General features: G+C 36.4%; 1 protein-coding gene across 1 annotated transcript in view; it reads right to left on the bottom strand.

The window, feature by feature from the left end:
- FRYL (FRY like transcription coactivator) overlaps window positions 1-19,484 on the bottom strand; it is a 249,383-nt gene that overhangs the window by 59,817 nt on the left and 170,082 nt on the right. The window contains exons 25-36 of the mRNA XM_060148216.1: window positions 18,652-18,847; window positions 17,861-17,985; window positions 16,187-16,244; window positions 13,764-13,855; window positions 11,342-11,514; window positions 9,659-9,819; window positions 9,001-9,111; window positions 8,020-8,174; window positions 7,608-7,707; window positions 6,304-6,472; window positions 2,949-3,208; window positions 2,435-2,575 (exon numbers count right to left, since the gene is read on the bottom strand). Coding sequence (XP_060004199.1) covers window positions 2,435-2,575; window positions 2,949-3,208; window positions 6,304-6,472; window positions 7,608-7,707; window positions 8,020-8,174; window positions 9,001-9,111; window positions 9,659-9,819; window positions 11,342-11,514; window positions 13,764-13,855; window positions 16,187-16,244; window positions 17,861-17,985; window positions 18,652-18,847 — 1,741 coding nt within the window. The remainder of the gene's footprint in view (window positions 1-2,434; window positions 2,576-2,948; window positions 3,209-6,303; window positions 6,473-7,607; window positions 7,708-8,019; window positions 8,175-9,000; window positions 9,112-9,658; window positions 9,820-11,341; window positions 11,515-13,763; window positions 13,856-16,186; window positions 16,245-17,860; window positions 17,986-18,651; window positions 18,848-19,484) is intronic.

The raw sequence follows: 19,484 nt of genomic DNA, 5'->3' as shown, positions 1-19,484 counted from the left end.
CCCCTCAGTTTTCTCTTCTGCAATTAGGGACAATGTCACCTACTTCATAGGGTTGTTAGGATTAAGTAAATTAAAATTTATAAAGCACTTTAAAAAGCCCTAGTACACAGTACGAGTTAAATAATTGAAAAAAACTTTTCAGTAGTATGCTTTATAGGTATATTTTAGTAATATGTATTATTGAAATGGGCTGATCGGTTAGTAAGCGATCTCTCTTTTTCGTCTCTACTTTAATCCTTACTACTCAAAATGAGGTCCTCGCAGAAGATGCAGCGTCATCTGAGCTTGCTAGAAATACAGAATCTCAGGCCTCACCCTCACCTCCAGACTCAGAACCAGAACAAGATCCCCAGACGACTCATGTGCATACAGACATGTGAGAAGCTCTGTCTTATTAGATGACCCCCAGACAAATCTTACAACATGCTTTATCACATCATACCAAAAATCTGATAACAGCTCCCTAATGATAACTGACTGTCCTCCTCACAGGTCTTGAGCTCTCCGAGCTGTTCTAACTATTGCTAATTCTCTGTTCCCAAGTCCAGTCTCCTCTGACCCAGGAAACGTCAAGTACGTTTCTTCCTCTGTGCCTTTGCTCTGACCCAGGTCATCTGAGTTGACACTCCTGACTCTAAACCTGTCAGGTCTTCAAGCCCCATCCCCGCTCCAGCTTCACTGCCTGTCCAAGAAGCTTTCACTGACTTTTCACCAACAGCTCTGGGTTGGAATTCCAGCTCCATGAAGACAGAGCTAAATGGCTGTGCGGCTTTGAGGAAATTACTCTTCTTTCTACCTTATTTTATTCATCTGTAAAACTGCAGTAATCTTAGCAAGGCCATAGATTTCTTCCAGAAATTAAGTAATGGAGATGAAGTGCTTATACCGTGCCTGGCCTCTAAGTAGTGCTTAATAAGAAATGACAATTAAGAAATTATTGTCATTAAAAGTAGCTCTTTTAAAATTTCTGGCAAATGGCTATGCCCTGAACTTCATCTTGGCTTCTTAGAATTATAGCTTCATGCCTGTTTCTAGTGCCAACCCCGACTCACTCATTCATTCGTCTGATTAAGGGGAAGATTCTATGTGTCAGGCACTAGTCCAGGCTCTGGCAAGAAGGCAATGAACTAAGCAGACCAAAATTCCTGCTCTTAAGGAGCTGACAATCCACTGGACTGACTGAGGCAAAAGTTATGAGCCAAAGAGGTAAAATATATAACAAGTTTGATGATAAGTGCTAGGAAAATCAATGAAACAGGGAAAGGAAAAGAAGAGCGTACGGGTGGGGGGCAGGGCATTTGCAGTTTTAGACAAGATGACCAGCAAAAGTATCAAGTGAGAACTGACATTTGAGGAAACGTCTGAAGGAGGTGCAGCAGTGAGCAATGTGGCTGTCTGGGAGAGAGAGGAAAAGTAAGTACCAAGGCCCCCGGGCGGGATGCCTGGTGTGAAAGCAGGACAGCAAGCGAGCGGAGTCAGCGTGGCTCAAGGGCAGGGGGCCTGAGGGAGAGTATTAGGACGTGAGGTCAAGAGGTAATGTGTGATGGTGTTGTTTGGAACCAAACACCCACCTTTCTCTAAGTGCTTCTCGCTGAAGGTTAATCTTGTGACATGCCTTCAGAACAGTGCTTTCAGGATTCAAGTTAACTGGTTCGTTTAAAGTAGGATCCATAAGAACTTTCAGAGCAACATTCTGCAGAGCTAGTCTTCTGTGGACATACTTTAAGGAGATGCTACCATGTCAGTGATAGCTATATCTACATATACACGTGTGTGTTTGCGTGCGTGTGTGTATATTCAGTTTAACCTTCATGTTTGATAGTTTCACGCTGTTCTCTTAACCTGAGCAGATTTAAGTATTGCTTTCCCTCTAGAAGGCAAAGACATATTCTTCACTGTATATCTCTTATCATGCTTTTCCTTGCTTCTAGAAGACTTACGGCACGATTCCATAGGCACTGAGCTCTCACTTCCCATCCTGCTCCAATATCCCAATGCCAGCTCCTGATAGGAAAAACTACTAACATCTCTCCACTTCCATATCACTTTCTCTCCAGTATCATCTCTAATCCTCCCAGACAGTGGTGATTCCAAAGTTATCCACTCTCAGGACTCTGCAATTTTCCTTTGTAGCCCTTACCATGCCTGCACTTTATTACTGATTTATTCATTAAATAAATTAGGTATAGGTTCAAAGAATAAAATCTGTAGCATGCATCATAACCTAGAAGAACACCTAGCCTGTAGTAAAGCCAGATGATACCTGTTAAATGAATCAATGGATAAATCCATGTGCTATTTCCTGATTTTCCTCATCTTGGCCCCCGCTTTGCCTCTGCTGGTCTACTGCTGCCCAGACTCTGACATCACAAGACACTGGGTAAATATATATATTAAAAAAATAAATAAAAAGTAAATGAACTTGAACACATACGTAAGGCAAGAGGCTTGGTTCACTATTCACTCCACAAATGCTGATCAAAAAGTGCAAAATTATTTTCAGGTTTTTTGGCCAGCCATCTGCGAGTGTGGTCCACACATTCTCCACCTCCGACCAGGCCAGCTCATCACCATACTAGAGGCAGAAAACACAGCACACACTTTAGTAACGGCTGTCTTTTCAATATCAAACTTGCCATGTTATGAAATAATAGAAAATAACGCTTTTACAGACAGCTTTAATCTTTTCCACACTTTAGAGGAACAATCATTTCTTTCAACACATCTGAACACAAGTATCATTAAGCACATATGATTTTAGCTCCCCCCAACCAAAAAGAAGACATTTTATAGCTAATGAGAAGTTTTTTAAAGAAAGGAACTTACTGATAACACATACTTGTTTGGTTATTACCACAGGATTATCTAATCTCTCTGTCTGTTTCTAACCTGTCTGTTTCTAACTTGGTGATTCTGTCCAGCAACTGCAAATACAAAAACCACGTTACCTTTGCTGTCATGTACATCAGATTATTCAAAACCATGGCAGTGGCTTGTGGGGATCCCCAGCCTTCTCCTCGTAACCAGCGCCGGCTAGTCACCATAAGTTCTCGGTCTTTTAAGGAATCATCTTCATCTTCATCATGTCGCCTTGCTGTGGGCAACGGTTTTAAATCCACCAACTCGATGTTGTTCATCCACGGTAACAGGTAGTGCAGCATTACTTGCCTCCCAGAGGGGTGAGCTGTCTGAATTCTCTGGCTTATCTCTGTAATTAAGAACAAGTCAAAGAGGGAACGACTGATGTAACTGTGGTTTCCTTTGACTTATAATGAATTTAAATTTAATTTTTAAATTTAACTTTTTAATTCTTAAAAAACAGCAAGCCAGATTTTATTCATTACATTTAAGAATTATGAGCACTGTTTCTCCTTTTAATGAATTTGCCATTGATGACATCATAAAGAAAAGATAGCCGCTAACATATATCACACACTTAGCTTTTTTTTTTTTTTTTTTTTTGCGGTACGCGGGCCTCTCACTGTTGTGGCCTCTCCCGTTGCGGAGTACAGGCTCCAGACGCGCAGGCTCAGCGGTCATGGCTCACGGGCCCAGCCGCTCCGCGGCATGTGGGATCCTCCCGGACCGGGGCACGAACCCGTGTCCCCTGCATCGGCAGGTGGACTCTCAACCACTGCGCCACCAGGGAAGCCCGCACACTTAGCTTTTATATAAAATATCTCTGGAGGTTAAGAAAAACAAATGTCTGCACACTATGGGTGAGATTGTAAAATGGTGCAACTGCTATGAAAACAGCATAAGAGCTCCTCAAAAAATTAAAAACAGAACTATCATGTGAGCTAGTAATTCCATTTCTGAGTATGTATCCAAAAGAATTGCAAGCAGGGTCTTGAAGAGATATTTGCACAACCACGTTCACAGCAGCACTATTTACAGTGGCCAAGAAGGGGAAGCACTCCAGATGTCCATTGATAAATGGATAAACAAAATGTGGTATATACATATAATAGAATACTCTGCAGCTTTAAAAAGGGAAGAAATCCTGTTATGTGGTACAATATGGATGAATGCTTGAGGACATTATGCTAAGTAAAATAAGCTAGTCATAAAGCCACAAATGCTGTGTGATTCTACTTATGTGATGTATCTAACATAGTCAAATTCATAGAAATAGAAAGCAGAATGGTGGTTACCAGGAGCTGGGGGAAGTTCAGGAAAAGGGTGGTTACTGTTTACTAGGTATAAAGTTTCAGTTCTGCAGGATGAAAAATTTCTGGAGATCTGTTTCATAACAATGTAAATATATTTAACACTACTGAACTGTACAGTTAAAATGATTAATATGGTAAATTTTACTATGTATGCTTTTTACCAAATAAATAAATAAATGTAATTATAAGATAAAAGACAATCTTTATACATGGATTAATTTAAAGTGACCCATGAAAAATCTCACATATTTCGGTTTTATCTAGGGGAGACGCCTATGATGTGCTTATTGCTTTAACATTCATCTCAGTTAATGCTCATGACAAACCTGTGTGGTGGACAGTCCAAGTAACTTGCCCAAGGTCAATGATCAAGTGGCAGAGGATTCAAATACAGGGTTGATTCCAAAGCCTGTGAGTTTTTATATGCTATTTAATTTCCATAAATCACTTTAAGTACGAACCTTCTTTCTCCTCAAGTCCCGTTTTGCCCACTAGGTCTTATAGCTATTTACTCATCAGAAGGAATAAATATGGAAGCATAGTGATTTGGAACTTGGCTCTGGAATCACACACACCTGGGTTTGAATCCCAGCTCTGCCACATACCTACAGGTTGACCTAGGGCCAACCTGTCAACCTCTGATCCTCAATTGATTATTCTGTAAGAAGGTAACAAAAGCAGCTGCATCATGGAGTTATTGTGCACATTCAACATAGTACCAGTGAACTGCTCAGTCCAGTGCCTTGCACATATTTATGCTCGATTCTTACTTTTTACAAGAAGCCCTTCTGTTATGGTCAATGTTATTGCCATGAGTATGAAATATTAGACCTGGAGCTCTGAAAGTAGCTGAATGAAGAGATCCTGGCCAGGGGGTTGTAAGTGCATAGAGCAGCCGGGGCCATGGCAACACCCACTGCCATCCTGACCAATTTCATGAACTCTGAGACCCAGAGGACTCCTCTGTTTTCTGTGCTGGAGCCTCCAGAAGAAGCCCAGCAGCAGCAAAATTAGTGTTGACGGTGGTTACTACTTTGCGTTGATGACCATCCATGTCCATCTTGAAAGGGCTATCAGGACTGTGGGAGCCGGGAAAAAGGAAGGGGCTTGACTGCTGCCATTTATCAGTGCAAACCAAACACGTGAGCTGCTTTAAAAACTGAATGTTAGGAGAACTGAAGTTGTTTTTTCCCCACTCAGGTCAGTTAGGGATGGGAATCAAACTATCTCCACCACTAAAATAGGTACTGTGGAAAGATGTGCAAAGAAGGCCAAGGCTTCTATGCCTTGAGCCCAAATGAAGGAAAGGATCCACTTAAGAACCCTGTTATTCCCTGCACGCCAATTTTGGTGCATTTCTAGTACTTGGATTAGAACAAGATCTTGTTGCAGATGAAGAGCAGAAAAACTAGCTGAGTGTCTTTTGTAAATATTATAATTAAAACTTTTCAGTTAAAGGATAAAGCACTATGGGGGCATCTGCAATAGTGTGCTCACTGGCCAGAGGTTAAGCTGGATGAACCCCCAAATTATCTTAAATCTAAATCCTGGGAGGCCCAGATATACAGGACATCTTGCCTGACACAGCCCTGATGTTTTCAAAACTCCTGCCAAGAATATCTGTTGGCCCACAAGGAAAGGAAACTGGATCAGAATGCAATGTGGGTTCCTAGCAATAGTTTTGCTTAAGGCAGTGCAGGACCTTTCCCTAAGACTAGAGCTTTTACTTATAGAAAGAAACTTGTATCTCTATCCCTGTCTATTTTTATTATTAAACACAGACCAATACACAAGATAAACTGCATACCAGAAGATTCAGGAAGTTCTATGTCTACTAAAGAAATACTTTTCAATTGCCTGTGAAGCCCCCTTCTACCTTTTTGTTTTTAAAGCTGGGTTGAGGTGGAGAACGGAGGCCAAAGTTAGAATCCCTGCAGAGATTTTTAATAAGCAATCTCAATATCATGGTAGGTAAGTGTTAAGAGTTCATACGAAAGAAAAAAAATTACCTTATATAAAGACATGTTTGGTTTTGATTCAACCTCAAATTTCATATATTTACATTTCCTAAAAGTAGTTTTTCTCAAAATGGTTGCTAAAGAAAAACTATTAACCAGTTCAATGATCATACCTGAGAATATGGCGAGAGTTAGCTCAGGATATGCCCTTGCTAATTCTTCGGACAGCTGATAATATGAAACGGAATACAGATGCGGCAGAGGAGACAGCTGGCTGAGAACTCCGTCTGTTCTCTGAACCTCCAATTTGTGAGCATAGCGAAACATCTTCGGTTCCAGGATCTACAAGAATGTACACTCCATTAATTTAAGATTTTATGGGTCCTCTAAATTTCAGCTATAATGAAAAATATAAAATCTTCTCCCAAGAAATATTCCAGTTTAAAAGTTATATAGTTATATATGTTGTAAAGTTCTTCAGGTGCTAATTTCTAATTCCAAGAAATGTTTGCAAAAGATCTGTAACTCTTTACAAGCCTTTACATTCCCTTTGTTGAATGCCAGTAGCATAGTTTGAAAATAACTTCAGCAACTTAATATACAATTACTTAAAGAAGGTTTACCACTTTTCCAATTCAAAACTATGACTGTATAAAAACATGTATACTTGAAAAAAAATTCTTCAAACCTATCTTGTTTAATAACAGATTAAATATGGAATGTAAGCTAAAAATTCTTTTGACATTACACTATACAAAGAGCTACACTACTCAACTTTCTTCTTAATTAATAAAAACATTAGGGTATAATTCCTAAGATGGTCCCTACCAGCCTCAATACCACTTCAAACCCTTTGGAAAAATGTGCATCTCCTTGAATCCCATTCTTAACCCTTGGTTAAGAGTGAAGAACCACACCCCATTATCAATGGATATAATCATATATCCACACTTGATAAGTTAACTTTCTAGGTTATTTTCCTCAGTCTAATAAAGAAATATTATAAAAGGTTATCATAAAAGAGCTAATTACTTTTCACTTGATTTTCAAAAAAAAATTTGATTCGCATTATTCTTATCTGCTGAACAGAAATAGTTAAATGCACACATAGGCCTTAACCACTCAGTTTTTATAAGTACTCACACACACACAGACACAGACACACACACACACAGACACAGACACAGACACACACACACAGAGGCACACACAGGTGAGCGGAAGGGGGGCTGCGGGAAGGGGAAGGGTATCATACATAATCCCCTACAGGACACTTCTGAGTAGTGTGCATGATTTATAGACTTAAATGACCCATATTATTTTACTCTTCTATTTCTAATGGTAATCAGGAATTAACACCATACCCCACTATTAAAAATAGAGCTGAATGTTAGCATACTTTCAAGGCAAGAACAGATTATTATGCTTCATTAAATCCCGAGCAAAAATATATTTTAATTAACGTTTGTTTACAAACCTGTAAAAGTTGCATAGCAACTTCATAGATACTTCGAGAAGAATCAGCGGCTTTAAACAGTATCAGATTGAGGAGCATCACCGTGTCACACTGATAATCCCTAGGGACACATTGTACACGTTAGGTAAAATAACGTTTAGAGGCTTTCACACCAGTTAATAAACATGATATAAAGGGAAGGCTACAGGCATGCAGCTGCTAAGCCTATGAGATGACTGCGTGTTTTTGTTTCTGTTTTTAAGGCAATTAGGTACAACAGATGCATGGGGATCATTATCCGTATTTGGTTAAATTTTGTTAGCACTTAAGGAAAGAAAGTACTGGTTCATTATTATTTCTGAGTTCAAAAGGACAGGTTTTCTTTTTTAAGGAAAGCTAAATAAAATATGAAAGACAGTAGTATCTAGAGTACCTGTTCTGGAATACATTAGCTATGGCTTTAAAGCAGCCAGCTGCCACTCTCTTGGAACCAGTGTAACAGCGATCCACAGCCCAGTACATCAGGTTGCTCTGATCCGGGTTCAGCTCCAGCAGTAATGTAACTGCTTCACAGCCCAACTGATGAACCTAAGTAAAGGTCACAAAATTGCCCAGAACAGAGAAAGGGATATATTATTCGTCTACTCCTCTATATTTTAATTAAAATAATATAGTGCATATATTCACTGTATTGAATCACGAAACTCAAGCCTCCTTTTGTTCAACTCTTTCTCATTTTATTCAGCCAGCAGAAAAACCAACGTGGAAAAATTATGCTTGGTCTCCTGCTTTTTATATAAGACTCTTAGAAGTACAATTCTCTTCTCCAGCAGAGCCCTGGAGGTGGTTGATGAATATGAACAGTGATTAAGTGCTTTCAGGAAAGTGATTTATTAACCTCTCCAGTTTATTTTTATCAAGCTTTATTCTTGTTTTTGATAACCCAGTAGAAAAATTATTCTGAGGGGAAAAAATGTTAAGTCCTATTTTAAACTGTGAAGTCTGTGTGTGTACAGAATGAGAGTAAGGAAGTCAAGAAAGAATGATTAATTGGAGAGTGGTCAAAAAAAATTCAACTAAACATAGCAAACAACGTATTTTTCCATGGAGCTCAATGTATTCCACAATTAATATTCTTTTATTGACTCAGAACTCTATTGTGATATATATATACACACACTACTGTATTAATCCTATAATATAAAAGGGAAATTAAAATTATTCAAATGAGTACTAAATAAGAATTACAAATCTCGTAGTTTATGGTATCCTATTTAATTTTACATAATATATTTTTTTGCCTGTAATTCTAACCTAGCTTATGTTAAAAAGATATGTTCAGTGGGCCATACGATAACTCTAAATACTGCAATGACAATTGATTATAGAATTTTAAGGGAACTGTCATAAGTACCTTTTTGTCCAGAGAGTCCAAAATGTTATCCAACCATTTGTACAAATATCCATCTGATGAAAGTCCTACATTATCTGCAACAGGGCCACAACATAGTACAGCAGACATAGCCTTCAAACAATAATATCAGAATTACATTTAAAACATTTAAGAGGTTAAATGTTGGTTGCTTAATGAGAAGAGGCAGGATATTTTACTCATGCTTATGTAGCCACAGTATCGTTAATTTTTTTCTTTATAAAGAAAAGCAAAATAGTAACTTTTGAAATGAAGAAATTTACTATGAGTAGTATGAAAATATCGTGATACCAGATAAGACATGGAGTTTGAACAGTATTTGAGGAGAAGAGAAAAAAAAAAAAAAAGACCAAGAGTAAGTACTTAAGTAGGAAAAAAATAGTTATTCCTTTGAGGCAATCCTCAGTTCTTTAAGAGAATGGCTCCCAATTTTGGTAGATTCTGGAACTTTTCTGCATTGTATTTTGTACATTTAAATAAACCTACAGTATAAATGTTTGAATACAGCAGGCAAATGTATATTCTCTCAGGTACTCTGAAGAAATCCCTATCCGTTTTATAACACCAGGCACTGAGAGACAAAAAAATTTAACTCCACTCTTAACATAAGAAAAAAGAAATCAGATTTCTAGGTAAATACCTTTAGTGCACAGTACTGATGTCTGTTAATTTGCATATTTCTATCACTGTATCTGTCCAAGGGCGTAAACATGATGCTAAAAGGACCTGCCCAGTGACTGAACAGCATAAACAGACTGTGACGAAGGCTCTGTTGAGGAAAAATACTTCTTCTCTGGTGTACTGTAAATAAAAAATAGGTAGAAAAAATTATTTCCATTTCTTTTTTCCTTAATACGCATGTCAACTCCGTTACTGAATATATATTATAAAAAAAGAAAGCAAAAGCTTTCATTTTAACCTACCGCAAACCTCCAGAGTAACGGAAATTATTTATATATATGCAAATAACAGGAACAAAGTTGCAGTGCATGTCATCATGTAGCGCAGTGTTATGTGAGATGCAGCGTTATATGAAATACGGCATCTTGGCAAGCAGAATTCCACGGCAGTCACAATGCGGCCTGAAGGCTGGCACAGAGCTGAGTCGGGACCCTGCTTCTCCGTGGGCTGTTGCTGGCTACATGGTAACCTTGCCGAAACATTAACATAACATACTTCTGGATCTTGGTTCATTGGTAAGAGAGGGCTTTGGACCATATAAGCTCTTTTCAGCTATAAAAGGGTCATTACATGGAATCTTGATATACATAACTGACAACAGGGGAGCTGATCTACTTGTAGTAAAGTGTGAGGCCTGGAGTCCAAACCCATTCTGCTGCCCTTTGCTGCTGGTTTAGATGATTTCCAAGGATTCTTTCCACTTTCAAAATCTATTCTACAAGTTCTCTGCATCAGTTCTTGTTGAGAAGAAACTCAATAGTACCATAATGAACCAACGTGGAAGTTGCAGACAAGTGTTGAGTAATGGACTAAATTACATCTTTACATCAGTGAGCTGAATTCAGATCAGAAAATTTAGAGGAAAGAAAGGCTCTTTTCCTCTATATAGCATCATTTGCCCCTAAAGTTCAAAACAGGTTTTCTGCACTTGAAATTAATGTATCTAAAGAAGTGCTTACAGGACCCGCCTATAAAATACAACCATTATCTTACTTTAAAAGTCAACTATTTGCATATACTTTTTAAGGTAATAAAGTAACTTTAATTCTTTCATAGAAAGAAAAAGAAACATTTGTATTTACATTTTATATCAAAAGCTATAACCACATTTTTACACTTGTAAAGTATTTATGACTTTTTAAAATGCAATTGCATATAGTAATCTTCCTGCTGCCTCAACCAGTACCTGGCACGTAGTATGTGTTCAATAATAGGCACACATCTGTTAAACGAATCATGAGTCACACTGTATCCTTATTATACTCTACTTCTGTGCCTATACCCTTCTCCCATTAGTCAAATGTATCTTGTTAATTCTATTCTCAAATACCACTTGGAGCATTATGCTCTTCACTCATTGTGTCTGGAACAAGTTTGTCCAAAGAGTTTATTCTACTGATTTCTTCAAGTTTTTGTTAGTGTCTTGACTGTCGTTGAAAACCTATGTTGGGTTGCTTTCTGATTTCTAGTCATTGATACTAATTCAAAGGTAAAACAAATTCTTGCTATCCGTGTTACCCTGACATATTTTTCATATGTTCACAAGTTGCTTGTCAACATAGATTACAAAACCTCAGTGGGAGAAAATAATACAATGGTCTCTTAATATTCATTAGTGGTTTGAGGAGCTAAAAAATCGTACCTGGAACATTCTGAATGATATTCGCCACTAAGGCACTAAAATGGCATCGTATATCCTTCAGGGTGTCAGAGTCTTTTTCATTTTCTGCTTCCAGGAGTTGTCTAGTTAAATCTACATATTCCAATAAAGTGTTGTTGAGGAAATGTGTTTCACTATCAAGGCCACCGCTTGCACTGAAAATATTAAAGGAAATACATGGTAAAGAAAATGTGATTTTAAATTATAATTTAAGTCAAAATAAATTCCTAATAATCAAAATCAGAATAATGTAAATTAAAATTTGCATAGTCGTAGCACTGTGCAACTTATTAAAAAAATTGAATGAACAAGATTTTGGCTTACTGAAATATAAAAATACATGGTGCTTCATAATCAAATGTAATTTACATTATTCAATTCCATACCCAACTTCAATCACCTATTGTGAGTGCTAAATGTTATTTTCTCTCCATCAAAATACATTGCTTTTTAAAATAAAGAAATACGGAGACACATGGGGTAGGGAGGATCAGTTTAGAAGGTAGAGAGAGGAAAGACTAATTCTATATGTTTGCATAGTTGCCCCGCATTTTCATATTATACCTTTAGCGTAATCAATCAAATATCCATTAGGTACTTATTCTCAGCAAGATTCTGGCATAGGTATTACTGGGGATACAAAAATTTAAGAGAATTCAAGTAAGAGAGCTGGTTTTCAAATCTTCTCTTTAGACTTTGGGAGTTGCCCCAAGAATCTCTACAGTAAGATTCTCTTTGAGGCCAAGGTCCCAGGCCTGAAGCCTACTGGCTGCAAAGGGATCGTTTGGTTAGAGTCACAAGTCCTGGATTCCAGTCTTATTCCATCAGTTATTAAGCACGTGACCAGTAGCTACTTCAGAGCATTTTAGTAATTTGCTTAACTTCTCCTTGTTATATTTGAAAAATACCTCTAAAATGTATGACTTTAAATATGCTTTTCATAGCTGCGAATAGTTTTTTATAAATATCCTACAGCCATGAAAATAAGAGAAAGAAGCAACAATGGTACTAGAGCATATTAAAACTATCAGTCTACAACAATAAAAATATGTTGAATGTATTCACTCTGAAATATTTTCCTTTATTCCTTAAACGGATGTTGTTTAAACTCTGGGTCATGACTTCTTAGTGGCTGGGAAACCAATTTAGTAGACTATAACCTGGCCCAGAATAAACTCTGAGTACCTACTATGAATCAGGCACATAGGATCGATTGGGTGAACAAATTAAAGATCCCTGCTGTCTTGCCATTCAAAATTCATCTTTTTTTCCTTAAGCAAGAATATAAAAAGTCCATAATGGTCCATAATGGATAACTTTATATTGACTTCTCTTGCGGGGGGAAAAAAAAAGACAAATCCAAAAACAAAACATGCAACTGTGTTACTAACATTACATTAAAAGCAATCAAGGAAAAAAGGATTCAGATGTGTATTAGGATAATTTTTTACATCAAGTTCAGTGTCAAATTCACTTTGGCTAACTTCCACTGTTTTATTTTTGTGGAGGACAAAGAAAAACAGTGATGTTTCTCTTTTCTTATTTTCATTTGTTTTTCATTTACTATCATAGTAAATCAATGGTTTAAATTCTCTTTGATTAAAGCTATATTTTGAAAGCACTTGTCAAAAGCACTCAATGCTAAATATGAAAGGTGTTAGGCACACTGAGAAAAAATGATCAGGACAAATGGTAAAGTAACAATAAATACAACAGTTGTTTGATTATTACTACTTTTTTCTTCAGGATCTTTTTTCAGTTATCCTTTTCGGAAATGGTCAGATTCCTTTTTTTTCCCTCCTTCAATGGTCAGGCAACACCATTACCTTCCTAAGGAAATAGTTATTTCTCAACATAAAGCTGATGGAATTTTCCTCGAGGGGATGGTCTTAGTGTCAACAATAAGCTCAGGTTTGAAGTTTTTTATTTGTAAAGGGTGGAAACAGGAATTATGGTTTTGGAGTTCATAATTTTTCTCAGCACAATAGATTAATAGTTGATTGAAATAAATTTGCAAACCTTAAAATGTTTAGCCTTTAAATATATGATTTTTACAACTCCAGAAGAAATAGATCTTAAGAACAAGGTAAGACATAGTTAGATCGGACACCAAAAGAAAAAAAAAAGGCTACTGTCCACTTGCCTAGATTACTAGATCCTCCAAAATATTAAAATCATGAGAACATTACACCCAATTTTTGCCTGAAGCAGTATGTACCAGTGGTAGAACTTCAATACATTTTTTAGCCATGGGTTAATGTACCAGATGCATCTTTGGTAAATAATGCTTATAGTGGTACAGATTTTTTGTTGTTGCAAAGGTGCTTTTCTGTATTTCCTCAGAGAAAAAATATTACGGTCCCTAGTTTTAAAAAAGTTTTAAAAATCAAAATCCAATACTAACCTGTGACTAATGACACCGGCATCTGCCAGCAGTTCAAATATTCGTACCAGTTGTACTCGTAAAATATCTCGACGCCTGCGTCGTTTCATGTTCTATTCCAAAGATAACAAAGATGTTAATTAAAAATCCTTCAAGGAAGTTGACAAAAAAGTTGCTGGTGTAACTTGGAAAGAATAATGTGAATGTCTTAGAGCTTGGGGGCTCATTATTTTGCTTGTGCAAGGTAGATTTTGGGCACTCTGGTGGCTATTGCATCAAAAAGGTATGTGTGGATAGTTTGAAATTAACGAGCCAAATAAAATCAAATGACATTTTACACAGTAGTAACACTTATAAGGGGAGAAAATAAAATTCTACACTTTACAGTTACTTTTAGGTCAGATTTGCTAATCTGACAACTTTAGAGGAACTGAAACAGTTAGTAAACTGTTCCCTTTGGATGGTAAAGAATCCCTAAGATACTCCCAAATAATATGACAGAAGGGCAGGGAAAATATCACACAGGAGACTGAGAGAGCCCACAGATTTTGCTCATGCCATGGTTTTTCACTTAACAATTAATTCTGACACACAAAAATACAAACAAAAACAAATTTCTTTGATCATCATGGCACGAATTAATATGTTTGTCTTAGTAGGGCCAAAGTACTAACGCCTAGGGTAATAGCTGTAACATCTTAACTTGATTCTGCTTCTAACAGAAACTCATATAATGGTAAGATATAATTCATCTCCTATAGCACTTTCTTCTATAGCTCATTATGTCATTTATGATATAATTTTCATAATACAGAGCAATTAAAAATTAGTCATTCACTTTCATGTCCACAATCCAGTTTTCTACCTTCCAAAAGCAGGCCAATTTGTGGCTAACCAATTCATTAAATTTACTGTTTCTTTTAGCCCTTATGAAGTTTGCTGCAATTCATGTTGAATGAAATGGTTTTTTAACCATCTTTGAGGATTTTTGCAAAGTTTTAGTCGACCTGTTTTCACTTTGTGTCCATAGAAAGATTGTGAATCTAATGCTCTCAAAATATATCATACATTCAAGGCACATCACTGTGCACATCTATTCACCTGCTAAGATGACTTTTTGCCCTGAAATTTGTAAGTACAAATATTGCTACTTAATTTTATTTTCAATTCCACTTCGCTCTAATAAATCATTTTGCACTGTAACCAACACGATCAATCTGAAACAAAAATTAATCAATTACAAAATGGAGATACTATCACTACTCCACAGGGCTGAATTACAAACGAGGAGTAAAGAATTACAGATGCTGTTTTAAGGTCCCTATAAAAAGTAGCTATTGTCACCATCTCCCTCTCCTGCTAAAATTCCTCAGAGGACCTCCAACATTAATAGCAGTGACTCTCATTCAATGTTCTACACCAGACTCATATAAGGTGCTTTAAAAAATAGATTTCTGAGTTCTGTTCCAGGGATTCTCATTGAATAGGCCCAGAAATCTATAATTTTTAGCAAGCTCTCCCAGCGAATTCTCAGATTCCACTGCCATATGGGGCACTGCCACTGGTCTACTGGAGAAAGCTGAAACCAAGAGCCTTTCATAAGGTAGTTCCTTTTTTGCTTTCCAGCCCAACATTCAGTCACTTTCCCCATGACATAATTACAAAGAAAAATCTGCAATGTCCAAAATTTTTAAATAAAGTTTGCAAATGCCGTTCCTCTACCTAGAATGTCTTTCCCTTGCTTGTCCACTGGGGACTATGCTTCAAAAATTCACCTCAAATGTCATGCTTCACCTATAAAGCATTCTCTTACACCACAGGCAGAATCAGAGGCTTTCTTCTCTGTAGCTCATGTAACCCTTTATCTATGACTTTATTTGAGTGCAGAATAATTGTTATAATTATGGATTACATATCATCTGTCCCAAAAGACACGCGGCTTCTGAAAGTTGCTCTGAACCTGATGTGTAGATTTGGGGATCTAGACCTGGGCTTGGCAAAACACAGCCCTCAGGCCAGCTCTGACCCACTGCTGCCAGTAACTATAAACAGAGTTTTATTGGACTACAGAGCAACACCCACTTGTTTAGTTGTCTAGGCAGCAAAACTGAGTAGCTGCAACAGAGACAGGATGGCCTGCAAAGATGGAAATACTATCTGGTCATTTACAGAGAAGGTTAGCGGGCTCCAATCCAGACTCTGACCATCCTAACTTCAGGTAGAGCAATTACATATCTGTATTACAGAATGGGTTTCTGAGTAGGACCTCCTGTGGTGGTGGGGGGGAAGAGTTCTACACATTTTTAAAATGTTGAAAACTGCACTAGACTTATTTACTTATTTACTTCTGAACTTCTAACTTTTGTTATATTGTATAGAATAGAGAAGCCAATTTTAAGCGTTTGCCAAATAAATATTTAATGCTAGAAAACTACACAGCTTACCTCTGGCCTTCGTTCAAGTGCTTCTTTAATTATGGGATGTAATTCCTCTATTAGTTCCCTAGAAGAAAAATGATATACATTCATTTAATTAATAGCTAAATATATAATCTGGCATGTAGAAATATGTAACTATTAATATAATGATGTTAACCCTAATCCTACTGTTTTAAACACAGTTTTTATTGTATTTTTGTTTGTTGGTTTTGGTTTGGTTTTGGCCACACCGCGCAACTTGTGGGATCTTAGCTCCCCGATCCGGGATCAAACCCAGGCCCTAAGCAGTGAAAGCGTGGAGTCCTAACCACTGGACCCCCAGGGAATTCCCTGTTTTGTTTTGTTTTGATTGTGAAATAACATGCACTCTGTAGAACATTTGGAAAACAGAAAAAATGGTATAGGCCACCTATTCTAATTTGTAGAGATAACTACAATCTGTTCAATCATTTTCAACCCACATACATTTTACATAGTTGAAACTCCAACATATATATAAAATAGTATCCCCTTTTCTTTAATTAACACTAGCAATAACCACTTTCACATGCCATTAATTAATTCATAATGCTCTAGTACTGATAATTTTCCTAACCATTTTCAGTTATTACTGTTTCATTAAATTTTATCTAACTTTTTAAATAAATACTGTCCAGTGAACAGCTTTGTACATTAATCTTTGATTTCATTTCTGATTATCTCCGTAGGATTAATCCTTACAAAGGAGATTAATGGGTCAAAGGGTATGAACTTCATGAAAATAATCTTTTTGTTGTTTTGCTTATATTCTGATTTTAAATTGCAAATGTACTCGTTGTAGAAAATTGGGAAAATACAAAAAAATAAGAAGAAAATAAAATCCATCCACGATTTCATCATCTATAGAAACTGCTGCAGACATTTAAAGTATCTGCCTCAGAATTGTTTCTATTTATGGGGATTTGTTTTTTAAGAAATTGAGATCATTTTTGTATCTCACTTTTTCTATTAGCACGATCGTGTGTTTACTTGTCATAAAATTATCTTCCAACACTTCATTTATAATGAATGCTATCCCCACACCTACAGACATATTACAATTTATTAACCTATTCTCTGTTGTACATGTTATCTTGGAGACAAAACATCAAACGTCACCCCATATCAATGGAGGACAACCTCAAAAGAATAAAGTCAGGATCCATCAGGCAATAACAAAACAGAAACTCAGGCAAAAATGAAGAATTTGCTTTTGACTATCAAAAACACCAAGAATAATATAAAATATGTACATAAATACTTCTTTTAAGAATAGTCATTCTCTTGAACAAGAAGGGGAAAAAAACTACAGTTTTAGGCAACAGATCAAGATTACAAACTAACAGAATCACTGTGTAAATAAATCAGGTAGGAAAATATTACAACTTTACATGGCATTTTATAATTTCTAGAACGTATTTATGTATAATATATATTTGATTTCCATAACCATTTTTTGAAGAAAATATGGTGTTATTTACTCAATCAAAATGAGGAAATAAAGGCTCAGATAAAGTAAATAACCTGTTAAATGGCTAATTAGCTGGTAAAAGTCAGGACTGATATGCAACTATCCTGATAATAAGTACTCTACCTCACCTTCTCTCCAAGGAGCCACATTTGCTATTTTAGGGCGTAGAGAAAACATGCAAAGATAATTACCTAAAAGCTCCTGGGTTGGTCCTGCCAAGACCTAGAACAAGGGATTCTGTGATTTCCATGCTCTCAGAGCGCATCATTGGAACTATGTGCTTAAACAAAGATGAAGGGGATGGGATGCCAATAATCTGGAAAAAAAATATTATATTTATCACAGCCACTAATGATAGTACATCCAACTAAATAATTTGACATTTCAACAGTATTTGGTCAAGGACAATGGATAGGTGACATTTTAGAATGAAAGTCGTTTCAAAATTCACTTGTGGTGTACATAATCTAAAAAAGTTAAATGATTTATCCAATGGCTCGCTACAAGTTCGTTAATGGAAGTGGGGTTTGCAGGTCTCTTAATTCCTTACAGACACTCATCATCATATAATAGGCTGTTTATCCATCAGCCTATTTCTCTCGATCTGTAAAAATGAGTAAAAAAATTACTCTAAAAGAGTCATCAGTGTTAAAGTTAGACACCCAGGTGTTAAGTTTTGTCAATTTCCTCCAACTACCTGATAATATTTTGTGTCATATCATGAAGACTATGTCACTATTCTTATCAAGTTATTTGTACCCCTACATAATCCAGGGAAATTCTAAAAGAAAAACTTTACGCATTATTGATTCCAACTAAGAACCCATAAAAATAGTAATAGGATTTCTTGAACTATTTTCAGTATTAGTCCAAGTAACTAATGCACTTTTCAACCAAGTTATTTTATTGTCCTGAAGAAGAAATTTTAAAACATTGTTTTTATGCTTCCATTTGGATTCAGTGGCAGGTGCAGAAAACTTACTTTAGAATCAATGCTGTAGCCACTATCAGGGGTGGACGCCAGCGTCTCAGGAGGAGAGCACCTCACGGAACCCGCAGATGTTGAAGATGCCGTGGAAGTCGCCGCACTGCAGCAAAGAAGCAGGTAGTTTCTCCACAGGCCCATGTATGAGTCACTGCTCGTGGTAGTATTTACTTTCTTAGCATTGATGGGGCTACTGAAAAAAAGAAGAAGAAAAACAGGAAGACATAAATAATACATGTTTTGAAAAGTTTTTTTTTTAAACTAAAGCTAAATTTCTATCAATTTAGGGGAGATGGTTAGCATACAGTTTTTATTACTACCACTGAATCTTGGCGGAATAAGATATAATGAATAAAATATTAGATTGAAAAACCAAACACATTATAGGATCATTTTAACCTAATCTATTATTTCTGTGAGTACAGTTAATATTTTATCAGGTCACATTTTATAACTTGTTATACATGCTCCACGTAGGGAAAAAAAGTGAAAACAAAATGAAAATCACCTTTACTCCTATGCCAAAGTAAGCACTGTAAGTCTTCTACATATCTTCAACTCATATACGTTAAAATAAAGGCATAAATACATCCCTTTCATTTAATAAAAACTGAATATTGTTTCATTTGTTTTGTACATGCTTTTTTATACTTAACATATATATTTAAACATCTTCCATGTAAATTAATATACTTCCATGACATCATTTTTGATGACCATGTATCATAGAGATTATCATGATTGATACAGCCACACTTTCACTGTCAGATATTTTAGCTAATAGTAATTTTTCCCTATTACACACAACACTATACATTTGGATATATGCT

Source organism: Lagenorhynchus albirostris, chromosome 4 (genome assembly GCF_949774975.1).
Source record: "Lagenorhynchus albirostris chromosome 4, mLagAlb1.1, whole genome shotgun sequence".
NCBI classification, from domain to species: Eukaryota; Metazoa; Chordata; class Mammalia; order Artiodactyla; family Delphinidae; genus Lagenorhynchus; species Lagenorhynchus albirostris.
This window is presented reverse-complemented; position numbering and strand designations above follow the sequence as displayed.